At 45.5% G+C, this 10,421-nt stretch overlaps 1 protein-coding gene across 5 annotated transcripts; it reads right to left on the bottom strand.

Moving 5' to 3' along the window:
• Positions 1 to 503: 503 nt before the first annotated feature.
• On the bottom strand, positions 504 to 9,814 carry LOC123051030 (uncharacterized). Of its 5 annotated transcripts, none has more exons than XM_044473768.1 (8): positions 9,577 to 9,814; positions 7,988 to 8,095; positions 7,590 to 7,749; positions 4,692 to 4,950; positions 4,062 to 4,597; positions 3,782 to 3,950; positions 1,963 to 2,857; positions 506 to 1,873 (listed from the first exon to the last, which is right to left on the bottom strand). In XM_044473768.1, the coding sequence occupies exons 5-8, from the start codon at positions 4,233 to 4,235 to the stop codon at positions 1,198 to 1,200; spliced, it is 1,914 nt and encodes a 637-aa protein (XP_044329703.1). In that variant the 5' UTR covers positions 4,236 to 4,597; positions 4,692 to 4,950; positions 7,590 to 7,749; positions 7,988 to 8,095; positions 9,577 to 9,814; the 3' UTR covers positions 506 to 1,197. The 5 variants fall into 5 exon arrangements, with proteins under 5 accessions (XP_044329704.1, XP_044329705.1, XP_044329703.1 ...); XM_044473771.1 differs by having other exon boundaries at positions 507 to 1,873; positions 4,062 to 4,212; positions 4,370 to 4,597; positions 7,590 to 8,095; XM_044473766.1 differs by having other exon boundaries at positions 7,590 to 8,095.
• Positions 9,815 to 10,421: the final 607 nt, after the last annotated feature.

Raw genomic sequence — 10,421 nt, 5'->3', positions numbered from 1 at the left:
TTGCTCATATTTCCAACAATATATACATTCCTCAAACTCAGACAACAGAAAATAGGTTTAGTTATAGTATACTATGAATCTATGTGATATCGAAAGCTCCCTAGTTTAGTAATGTTTGGGTAGATAACGCATCCAGTTCATTGCTACATTCACTCCTTTTGTTCTTCAGAACACATCCCCGAAGTGTGTTCAAGTGAGTATGCATGCATGTGGCTTGTTTTGTGCTAGCTAGTTCAACCATGTTTGTCAAAAACCTTCTTCGTCCTTCATGATGGTTGAAACAAAGTATCCAAGATGGTAAACATGCCAAAAGGAATACTTAGTTGGATCCAACATATGTGCAATGGTTCCAAAATCATGTCTGTTGAGCTTGTGCTCTCAAGACTTCGTCCGATTTACAACATATATTTATATCCTTTCAAAACTAGGAGTCGTATTTCTACCCAAAGAATGTTTTGTAACAGATGTATATTTGCTCCCTGTAACTGTATATAGAATCGAGAAACACTGAAATGGACCAAAAGCACTTCATCATCGTGGCCCAAAAAATCAAGCAGAAGATCCGAGAAAAAGTACCCAATGGAAAATTTGAATGAATCAAATTCAAATCTCGGAAGCCAAACAGGGCGCTAGTATATGATCACAGCAGATTAGCAATAGCTCGAGGAAGAAACATAATGAAGCAGAGCTTAATTAGTTTAGCACCTTGAGATTCGGTAACAGCAGGTTATATACAAGCTCGAGAGTTGTCAATGTCTGCTTACTTAGTCTTCCATGTCCAAGCTCAATCTCTTCTCTCCTGTTCCCTGCTGCCAACATTGATGATAAAAGCACCACTATTTTCTTTTTTGAAATTATTTTTAAAAAGCCCACCAGTTTGACAGGGAAAACGGCGTTGTGGGGTTCTCCCGCCAGAGGTGACATGAATGGCATAGCTCACGCAGACACCATGCTGAGGTGGACATGGTCCGCTGGATCTGCACGCCGGTGTGGATGCTTTCGTGGTATCCCCTGGGCGAGGCGATTCATTGAACAGGACAGAGGAAGAAGGAGAAAGGTAAACAAAAAGATTGCTGACAGGCGGTCCCCTTTCCGACTCATCCATGCATGTGAGCTACGCACGTGTCGATCCAGCTCGTCAGATTTGCTGTTCAAACTCAGTTAGCCAGTTTCCAGTGGCATATTTGTGATAAGAACTCACCTAAAAAATGGTCGCCTTGTGAACATATTAAAAAAATTGGCGTTTCTCCTAGAAGAAGCCTCCCTCGAATGAGACGACAGTGGTATCGTCGGGTCCTCCGCATCCATTGTCGTCGGGTCCTCCACGTCCAAGCTCAGTCTCTTTATCTCCTCTTCCCTGCTGGCAACATGGATGGGATGAGCACCGATCTCCTCCTCGAGGTCGTCGTCCGCCGATGGCAGCGGTGTCGTCGGGTCGTCGTGGAACTTCTTAGCCTGCTCCAGGTACATGTCCATGCGTGGTGTTGCAAAGAGACGCAGCATCTCCATGTTGCGACCCCTCATCGTGAAACGCTGCCGGTAGTGAGAAGACTCTGACGAGTACGCATAGGCATAGGCGCGGCAGTGCTCCATGCAGGTTTCTTCGGTCTTACAGAGCTCCATGAGCTCAAGCATCTCGATTCTGAGCAGTGGATCGCCCAACTCCACGTCCTCCAGCATGCTCTGGATCGCCTTTAACATGTTCTGAGACTTTAACTCGTCCTCCACAACGGGCCACATCATGGTTCTCGCCATCAACAGGCGGACTTCCTCCATATGTAGCTCCATCGGCAACGGCAACTCATCCATGTTGGCGCGCCACACGGTCAGCGTCTCAGGAGGGGCAACAAACTGCAGGCTTCCAGCTGAAGAGCTGCATTAGTTGCATATATCATCATGAGCAGATGAAACCAAGATCAATAATGTGTGTGCAATTTGATAATTTATCTCTTGGATACAGACCTGCTGGTGTATGAGTATGAGACCTTGAGGATATCAGCATCACGCTCGCTCACTGTTGCTGGGAGGTGAAGCTCAACAATGACGTTGCGCACTTCCCTTCTGTAGAGGTCACCAAAGCTTATGGTCACCAGGCCAGACGCATCATGCTTCCGCCTGTAGCTCCCGGCGGTCACGTTCACTATCACTGACCCGCCTCCGACGGCTGCCACCATCAGCTCGAGGTCCTGAACTGAGATGGTAAGGAGGCCAGCGAGGCACTGGGAGAAGGCAATGGTCAGGTCGCCACTGTCAGTGTCCTGGACGTGGGAGAACATACCCCCAATGCTTGCAATTGCGATCGAATTGAGCACCCGTGGGCTCACGTTTGTGCCGTAACCAAACGTGTAGACAGGCACGTTAGTCCAGCTGCATTCGCCCACCCAGGACGACGGGGATGCGGACATGAGCATGATGGCTACGACGCGGCCGCTGCTGACTTTGCGCTCGGCGAGGACCTTGACCCCGACTAAGAGGGCATTCTCAATGTTGGATTCACTGTATACATGGACATGGGTGTCGCCAAGACTTTCAATGAGCTCGTCTAGGTCCAGCTGCGAGGCTGCAGTCATCTGCCTAAGTGAACATAACTCTCTGACAAAACCTGAGAATGTGATGATGGAGATGCGGTCGATGGGGCTGAGCTTCCGCATGATAAACCGCAAGGCGGTCTGGACCTTCTCCATCTTCGGGCTGAACATTCCGAAGCTGATGTCTAGGACGGCCACCAGATCGAGACCCGGCCAGTCACCGGTGTAGTCACTGCAGGCGAGCTGCAACATCACCTTTTTCTTATGCTCCAACAATGGGGCCATTTTGTTGTTCTTGATCACCATCTGTACGCTCCCTGGTTTGTTCCCTGAAATTGGCCATTAATTGCAAATCAACGCAGTCATTTTTCATTACTAGTTTGCTTGTCTGTTACTGGCAAAGTAACACAAACTGCAAACTTGTATATATGAATCATCTGCAAATTAAGCACGTGCTTTGATCGACTTAGTTGACCTGAATTAAACTAAGCGTGAGTGTAGAATATCTTATACTACACCCAGTAATGATACACACAAAATGTAGTAACGCAGTATATAAAATATAGTAATTTTTTTAAACGAGCAAATTACAAACTTGGATAGTAAAAAAATATTGTCAGAACAACTACATTTTGTACATTGTTTTACTAGATTTTGTATATAGCGTTACTAGAGGAGTACAATAAGTTATTCTACACTCACGCTTAGAATAGCGTTACCTATACCACGTGTATATATAGGCAAAATGCATGTGTGAGAGTTCCACTTTAGTTCCCTCAACACCAGGCGGGACAAGCAGCCCTATACCACGTGTAGCCACACTCTAGTGTCCTTTTCTACTTAGTTGGACAGATGACTTCAGAAAATCGTATAAAAATCAAGCAAGAAAACGGAGAAGTAGAAGTGCAACAACTCACACACTAGTGGAATCCCCATACTTCACCATCGATCAGAAGTTTACATAGTCTACCTAACTGTACTACATAAATCATTCATAATTTTGCAATCCTTTAGTATCTGAAGAATAATAAATACTAGAAATTAAATGCTTATTTAATAAAGTGATTGTCAAATGTCATTGTTTCAGTAACAAAATGAGAATGTGGAGTGTGTAACTATATTCATGTTGGCCTAGTGGGCCATTCTGTCATATGTATCGGTTATCCCTATTCCCTCCCTCTATATAGATATACGCATGCTTGAAACAAAATACAAAACTTAGGCAGAAATAGTTGAGCCATTAGTGATCACACCTTCCGTCTCATTCAGCATATTAATGATTGCCCCTATACTTGGCCTTTTGTGTCGATCGGCGTCCACACAGCTTAAAGCTATTTCGATGCATCTCTTTACTTGTTCAGAATGTTGCTGCAATGTGTAAATTGATGTTGTTTGTAGCCTTTTCTTCCAGTTCGCATGTACCTACCATTATGGACCACAGAGATCACAGCATTGTATAAAAAAAAAATCAGATATTATTTACCAAGTGGACTTTGTACTACTGATCTCAATGAAGGAATCAATCTTTCTTACAAGTTCTATGAATTGTTCAGGCGACATTTCAGCACTTCTAAAGTAGCCCATTGGTCCTGTCATTAACTTTATGATTACCACGCCCAAACTGTATATGTCAAACTTAATAGAGATTATAGCGGCGTCGATATATTCAGGCGGTACGTACCCACTGCATGCAAATTGACAAATCATATATGTCACTGCTATAATGGGTGTGTATCTAGCAATCAATGTAGTTCATACAATGAATATTCTAAGAGCAGGAGTAGAATAGCACAACGGTGTAGCTCTTTGGTTTAATTTTCCACATAGATGATTAGGCTTACTGTGTTCCAATAGCACTTTTGTAATTTGTGTTTGTTCTCCTTCAAAGATCCTTGACAAACCAAAATCTGCGATTTTGGGCACCATCTTTTTATCTAGCAGTATATTGGCTGGTTTTAAATCCAGATGATACATAGGAGGAACCAATTCCTCATGAAGGTATCTCAAACCCTGACAAATCCCCTTGATTATGGCATAATGTGTGTGCCAATCATGTCCATTAGATTCATCTGTAGCAACATACGAATGGTATTCTCGTTAAGTATATGTTATGATTGCATAGAGTGGTATATCACAATACAAGTGGAGCACCATGTAGCATACCAGCAAGAAACCTTTCAAGGTTCCCGTTTTGCATATACTCGAAGCAAAGCGCTCTCTTTATCGTCTCAACTAAAATCATTCTACCTTCGTGATGTCTGAATTCTCCCAGAGTTTCATGGCTATAACCAACTAACTGCACAATGTTTTCGTGTTGCAGACTTGCAAGGTTCTGATACTCCTTTGCAAATTGCTCATTATCAAGTCCTGGAATGGAATGAAGTACCTTCACAGCAATCATTTCCCCATTTTTATGCTCTCCCTATCCAACATATTAATGCACAGTTTAATGACCTATTTTTGCAGCAACATATTTAACATGCTTAAGCAGAAAATTTGTGCATACTGCTATATATATATATATAGTTTTTGTCAGAAAATAGTGAAGAAACAATATCAAGTATGCAAGCTAGTCATTAACTGGATGAACAGATGACACAGTATATGTGGCTTGTGAACTGGAGCAGTTAGCCCCAGAAGAACACCTTGAATCAGGTCACCAATGACTTCTCTTCTCTTTTCACATGCAATGTTGTACAAGGTGATTGAAAGTCCAAGGCCCAACGCTAAGCCCAAACGGCGTGGGCGGCGGCGGGATCTCCTCTCCCCCCGCTCGGTGGCGTCAGGCGCGGGCTTATGGCGTCAGGCGGTGGCGGCACGCTAGCGTTGGGTGCGGCAGCGCGGTGACAGACGTGGGCGGTGGTGTCACGATAGTCTGGTGCTGGCGTGGTGGGCTTCGCAGGGCGGCCGCTCATGGGGGCGGCGGTTCTATTTCGGCCGGACCTGGCGTCGGTGGTCGGCTGGTCACGGGTGGATAGGGCTCTCCCGGTGGGACTCTCCTGTCGTGCGTAGGAGGTCAGCCGCGTCAAGCCACGGTGCTCGCGGCCGGGAGGGGTGGCGCTGCACCTAGCCGTGATCTGGGAGAGTGCCGTCAGGATCCATGTTGTGGCCCAGATCTTGGTTCTAGCGAGACGATCCTGTCTCAGTTCGGTGGATCAGCAAGTGGCTACTGCCGCCTCCTCCTCGTGATGTAGCTCCGGCAGGGAGCCGGTGGCTACCTCGCCCAACCTCGGGCCGTGGGCATCTGCCTGAGAAGTTGCATCTAACCAGATATGGGTTCGGGTGCGGGTCGATGAGCCGGAGTGACGGTCGTGGCTGCCGTCCTCTGCTCTTGTTCCTCCCATCGTTAGATGGCCTCCCTGGTTCGGTCTTGTCGCTGACAAGTGGGGGCGCCGGTGGTGGTTGTGGTGTGACTTCTCTGACGAATGTATTCATGTCGGCTGGCAGGGTCGCAAAGTGGTGGAGTTTCTAGACACCATGGTGGCGGCCCTGGGTGGCAGTCTTGGTGGCGGTGATGGTGGCTTGTTTTGGCTGTGTGGGTGGCAAAGGATGTCGCGATGAGTGACCCTGGTGTTGGTAATGCCTTGGCAGTGGCGGTACCTAGATCGTGTTCCGGAGGTCCGGCTTGGTAGCAGCATGTCAACACTCGTGGTGGGCAGGTGCTCGGAAAGCCTTGTGTTTCTGCACCAGCGGCGACGATACATGTGGGTGTTGCATCCATCTTGGGGGCGTCACTGTGGCCCTCTTGCCGAGCTAGGGCCCCGGGAGAAAACCCTTGACCGCCTTCTCGGTCTCGGAGATGGCAACCTGTTTTGTTGTTTCCCTCCTGAGGGCATCATCGTGGAGCTTAGGTTTCATCTGGCGCACTGCGCCGTCATCGGTGGACACTTTCAGATCCTAGCGTGGAGCTCCCTCGTTTTTTGTGTGGGCGGACTCACTCTCCTCCGATTCTTCTACAAGGGTTCTCATTGGTTCCACTCACGGTCCTAGTTTTCCACAGCCAGGTTCGGGCTCCACGATCCAGAGCGGAAGGGCAAGGTGTCCTCTTCGGCGGCAACTTGGTGTGAGTGGTGAAACGAGGTCCGGCGATTTCCCTTGGCGGCGAGTCTCCTTCCTTGTCGGTAGTCTAGGTTGCTTTTGGTAGGATGTGGACACTCCTATATTCATGTTTTTTTCTTTTGATATGCTTTGTAAGATGATCTCCTCATCACCATGTATCCGTTTGGCTGTGTTGCTTTATATATAAAGCGGGGCAGAAGCCTTTTTTGGCACGGGAAAGAATGATGGTAGTGTTGACGACCTGGGGGAGGTTGGGCAATTGTAGATGTCTGACATCAGATGTGACACTTCAGGCCAATGAGGAGGACTTAGGCCTAGAACATCAGTATAGCTGTGCTACTGCGGAAGTTGTTAAAATACTGACATGTTTAAAACTTGACATGCCTTGGGTTTATAGTGAATGATATCAAGTGGCCAGCAGTGTTGGAACCTGACTGCTAAAAGGGTGGTGCAAGATCTAGTTGCTGGTGACGTGGATCAATGGGCAATCTGGAGTATGGCAAAGGAGGGAAATTAAAGTGTTGATAAACCTTCTTATGGAATTTTAGGTTTGTCACATATGACCGATGAGCAACAAGATTGTGCAAAGTGTGGCCCACTGAGGTAAGTGTGAGTTGTCTAACCGTGTGTTACATGAATAGTTTGTCCCATCCTGCCTGTCAGAGCTGAACATGAATGACTGTAAAAACATTTGAGTATTCCCTAAGTAATAAAGCTCATCCATCCCCAAGAAAACTTGAGGATGTGTGGAAATCTCAACACAATGTGACTTATGTCTTTTGTACTTTGGCACGCATGATGCATCTGAATTTAGGTAAAACTAAGCGCCAGGTTGTGCTACACTATGAATAACAGAAAAAAATTAGAAGTGCAGTGAATAGCGACATATTCGCCACACAAAGTTTGGAGCGAATGTAAATTCACAAGTGTATCATCATGCACCATGTTTATCTATCAAAAATTAATTGTAGCTAGAAACCATGCATGGTTCTTCAATTGTACCTTATAAACATTTCCATATGAACCCGCGCCAATTTTCATGTCCTTGGAGAAACCATTTGTGATTTCATTTAACAGCTGGAATGAGAGAACCCTTGGCGCCGCACTTATATTGTCCATGCTATTGCTTTCTCCGATGGAAAAATGAACACGGACTAGTTACCTGAAACAAATTATATGCCTCTATTTATTTGCAGGTAGAATAAGCAGTAGAGATTCATGGCCAATTTAACTTCTCTCCTTGTTGACCTCTGTCAGTACACCAATCGAGCTTGCACAATTTCTGCTCCATGTATCAAAATACAACACGGAAATGTGATAAAAGGTTCTGCTTGGAGGAAGGAAATTTAAGCAATATCAACTGAGTCATCAGCAATGGAAACAAGGAAGTGAATACCTACTTCAGACTTGGCCCTGTATGCAGGTGGTTTACGGATCCACCACGAACTGGAAACTGCTATGCGGAGGTCCAGCTAATTGATGAGATCTACCTCTACATGAAGCAACAGCTGCAAAAGGGAGTTCTTATTATTGTTATCTTCATAGCTAAGACTTGACAATGTCTACACCTATGCCAACGAGACAAAGGAGGCCCTCTTCAAAGAACGAGCTAGACTTCACCTAACAGCTAGCAGTAGGTGGCTAGCTAGGTAATTGTTGATTATATATGATTGCTTACTTAAGCGGCCTTGTTGCCTCTAATATTGTAGTCCCTCCGTCTTAAAATAAGTGACTCAATTTTGTACTAACTTTGTACTAAAGTTAGTACAAAGTTAAGTTAGTACAAAGTTGAGTCACTTATTTTGGGACGGAGGGAGTAAATGCTACGCGTTGTCAGCGAGATGCGCCCTTATACTATATAATAACCATCTGCAAGATGGTACGAAAATTAGGCACATGTAATGTGATGGAGATTGCCAAAATGTTTTCCGAGAGATGTGCCAATACTGTCTACTGTGAAGGAAGACTTCATTCATGCATATAGCGACCAAGTCTTAGAATACAGAGTGGTGGTTAGCGATCCATCTGAACGAGAAAAGCTTTTAGAAACTTGCAATCATTATCGCTGGCCACCTCATCTGAAAGGAATCAAAAATACTGAATAGTACAGGTGTGGCTTCACATGTGAAGTGGTTCTTTTCTGACATAAATAACTCTTGATGCAAATCAAATATATCTAGTGGCCGGCCGGCTGCAAGTGGGCACACGATTTAATTCGGGCTACTAATAATTGACTAAAGACCGGATTGCACAAATTTTTTTTCCTACGCAAAGAGATGAACACTGCAGATCAAATTAGTTCAGACACACATGCAGTGAGATTCAGACACACAAACATTGCAGTGAGACTAAAGGGGCGTGCGTGTTTTGTGTTAATTGGCCTATGCAATTGATTTGGTTTGGTTCTTCTCATCATTCATCATAAGCCACTGAGGTGACCAGATGCCATTGAACTCCTTCGGTTTCAGCTGGTTCTTGCCGTTGAAGGGACGAGATAAGGGCGCACCTTGTAGAGCAGGCGACGGCAACTTGCTCTGGAGCTCTGGCTGGCGGGCAGCGAGGTCTGAGAAGCGCCGTCCCGCTGCAGGTCGTGGTGCTCCGATAAATGTTGAGCCTCCGCAATCGTCATGCTCATGCCCAAGATCTCGACGTGCTTCCATTGAGAAGTCAGTTGGGAGAGGGAGGGAGAAGAGCGGCCGTTGTTGGAAAGGCGTACGGCGTGCATCTACTGGAGCTCAAGGACGACGTGGATGGAGACCGACAGAGGAAGATGGCAGAACGGCGGTGAAGCGAGAAGAGATTCCGCCACCGCCCGGAAAGAAGGAGAAGCCTGGCCTAATGAAGTAGAGCCTGACTCGCTTAAACTCAACACAAATTCCAGGATCCAGGCCCAAATCAACATGATTTCGTTCGAAAAAATGGGGACCTGCTCAGTACCGAGTGTCTAAAGAGCAACAACAAAGCTAAAGAGTAAAGACCTGCTCAGTACCGGTTATCTGAACCTGCTGGGTTGCTCGCGCCCTCTGCGGCTCGCGAGCGTTGCGGGCTGACTGGCTGAGCAAGGGGCGACGCGGCTGCCGTCGGTCGGCAAGCCCTGGCTGTGGCTTGCTGCGCTCGCACGCTGCTCAATGTCTCCCCGCCTCCCCGGCAGCCTGATTTGCTAGTTTCTGTAGGAGGTAGAGAAATGAGGACTGAGTTTGCACGGGAAGAAAGAGAAAGAGGTAGAAAGGGATTGGGGATTTGGACGATTGGGTTGGGAGAGAAAGGGTTAACATTTGAGAAAGCATAGGCTTTCCTACACCCCCTTATCTAGCCACTCATTTTTGCATCGCGATTCGTGCGAGTACATTTGTCTTTTTTGTTTCTCCCATATAGAACAACATATGAACTTCGAACTTCGCAGCTCAACAAAACATTCTTACTAGAATGTGGGAAAAAACTTTTAGAATTTTTCGTGCAATATAAGTACTAAAAAGTACATTTTTTAATAAAAAAAAACTAATTTCGTATATTTATGTTTAACGAAAAAATCTGAAAGTTTTTTCTCACATTCTAGTTAGAACATTTTGGTGTCTTGCAAAGTTTGAAGTTTATATGTTGTTTTATTTTGAAGAAACAAAAAAGAGAAAATCTGATGTACAAAGTTAGTTGTCTAGCACGGATCTTAAAGCAATGTTGAAGGGTAAGGATAAGGGGTGTATAGAAACCTGAGCTGTAAAAATCCGCGTCTGAAAGGGTTAACATTTGAATAATAAAAATTCCGATATATTCATTTTTAATCCTGACAGTATAATAAACATAAAAAATAATAAAAATTACATCTAAATCCGTAGA

The sequence above is a fragment of the Triticum aestivum genome, chromosome 2D (assembly GCF_018294505.1).
Source record: "Triticum aestivum cultivar Chinese Spring chromosome 2D, IWGSC CS RefSeq v2.1, whole genome shotgun sequence".
Taxonomy (NCBI): Eukaryota; Viridiplantae; Streptophyta; class Magnoliopsida; order Poales; family Poaceae; genus Triticum; species Triticum aestivum.
Note: the sequence above shows the minus strand (reverse complement) of the source record. Positions and strands in the feature narration are given on the sequence as shown.

Bases quoted from the DNA above. Each gene is read 5' to 3' on its own strand.
- LOC123051030 (XM_044473766.1), bottom strand. From the start codon at position 4,235: ATGATTTGTCAATTTGCATGCAGTGGGTACGTACCGCCTGAATATATC. The intron at 3,951-4,061 runs GTAAGAAAGATT...CCATAATGGTAG, and splicing joins CTGAACAATTCATAGAACTT to GTACATGCGAACTGGAAGAA. The intron at 2,858-3,781 runs GTGTGATCACTA...GGCCAATTTCAG, and splicing joins TATGCTGAATGAGACGGAAG to GGAACAAACCAGGGAGCGTA.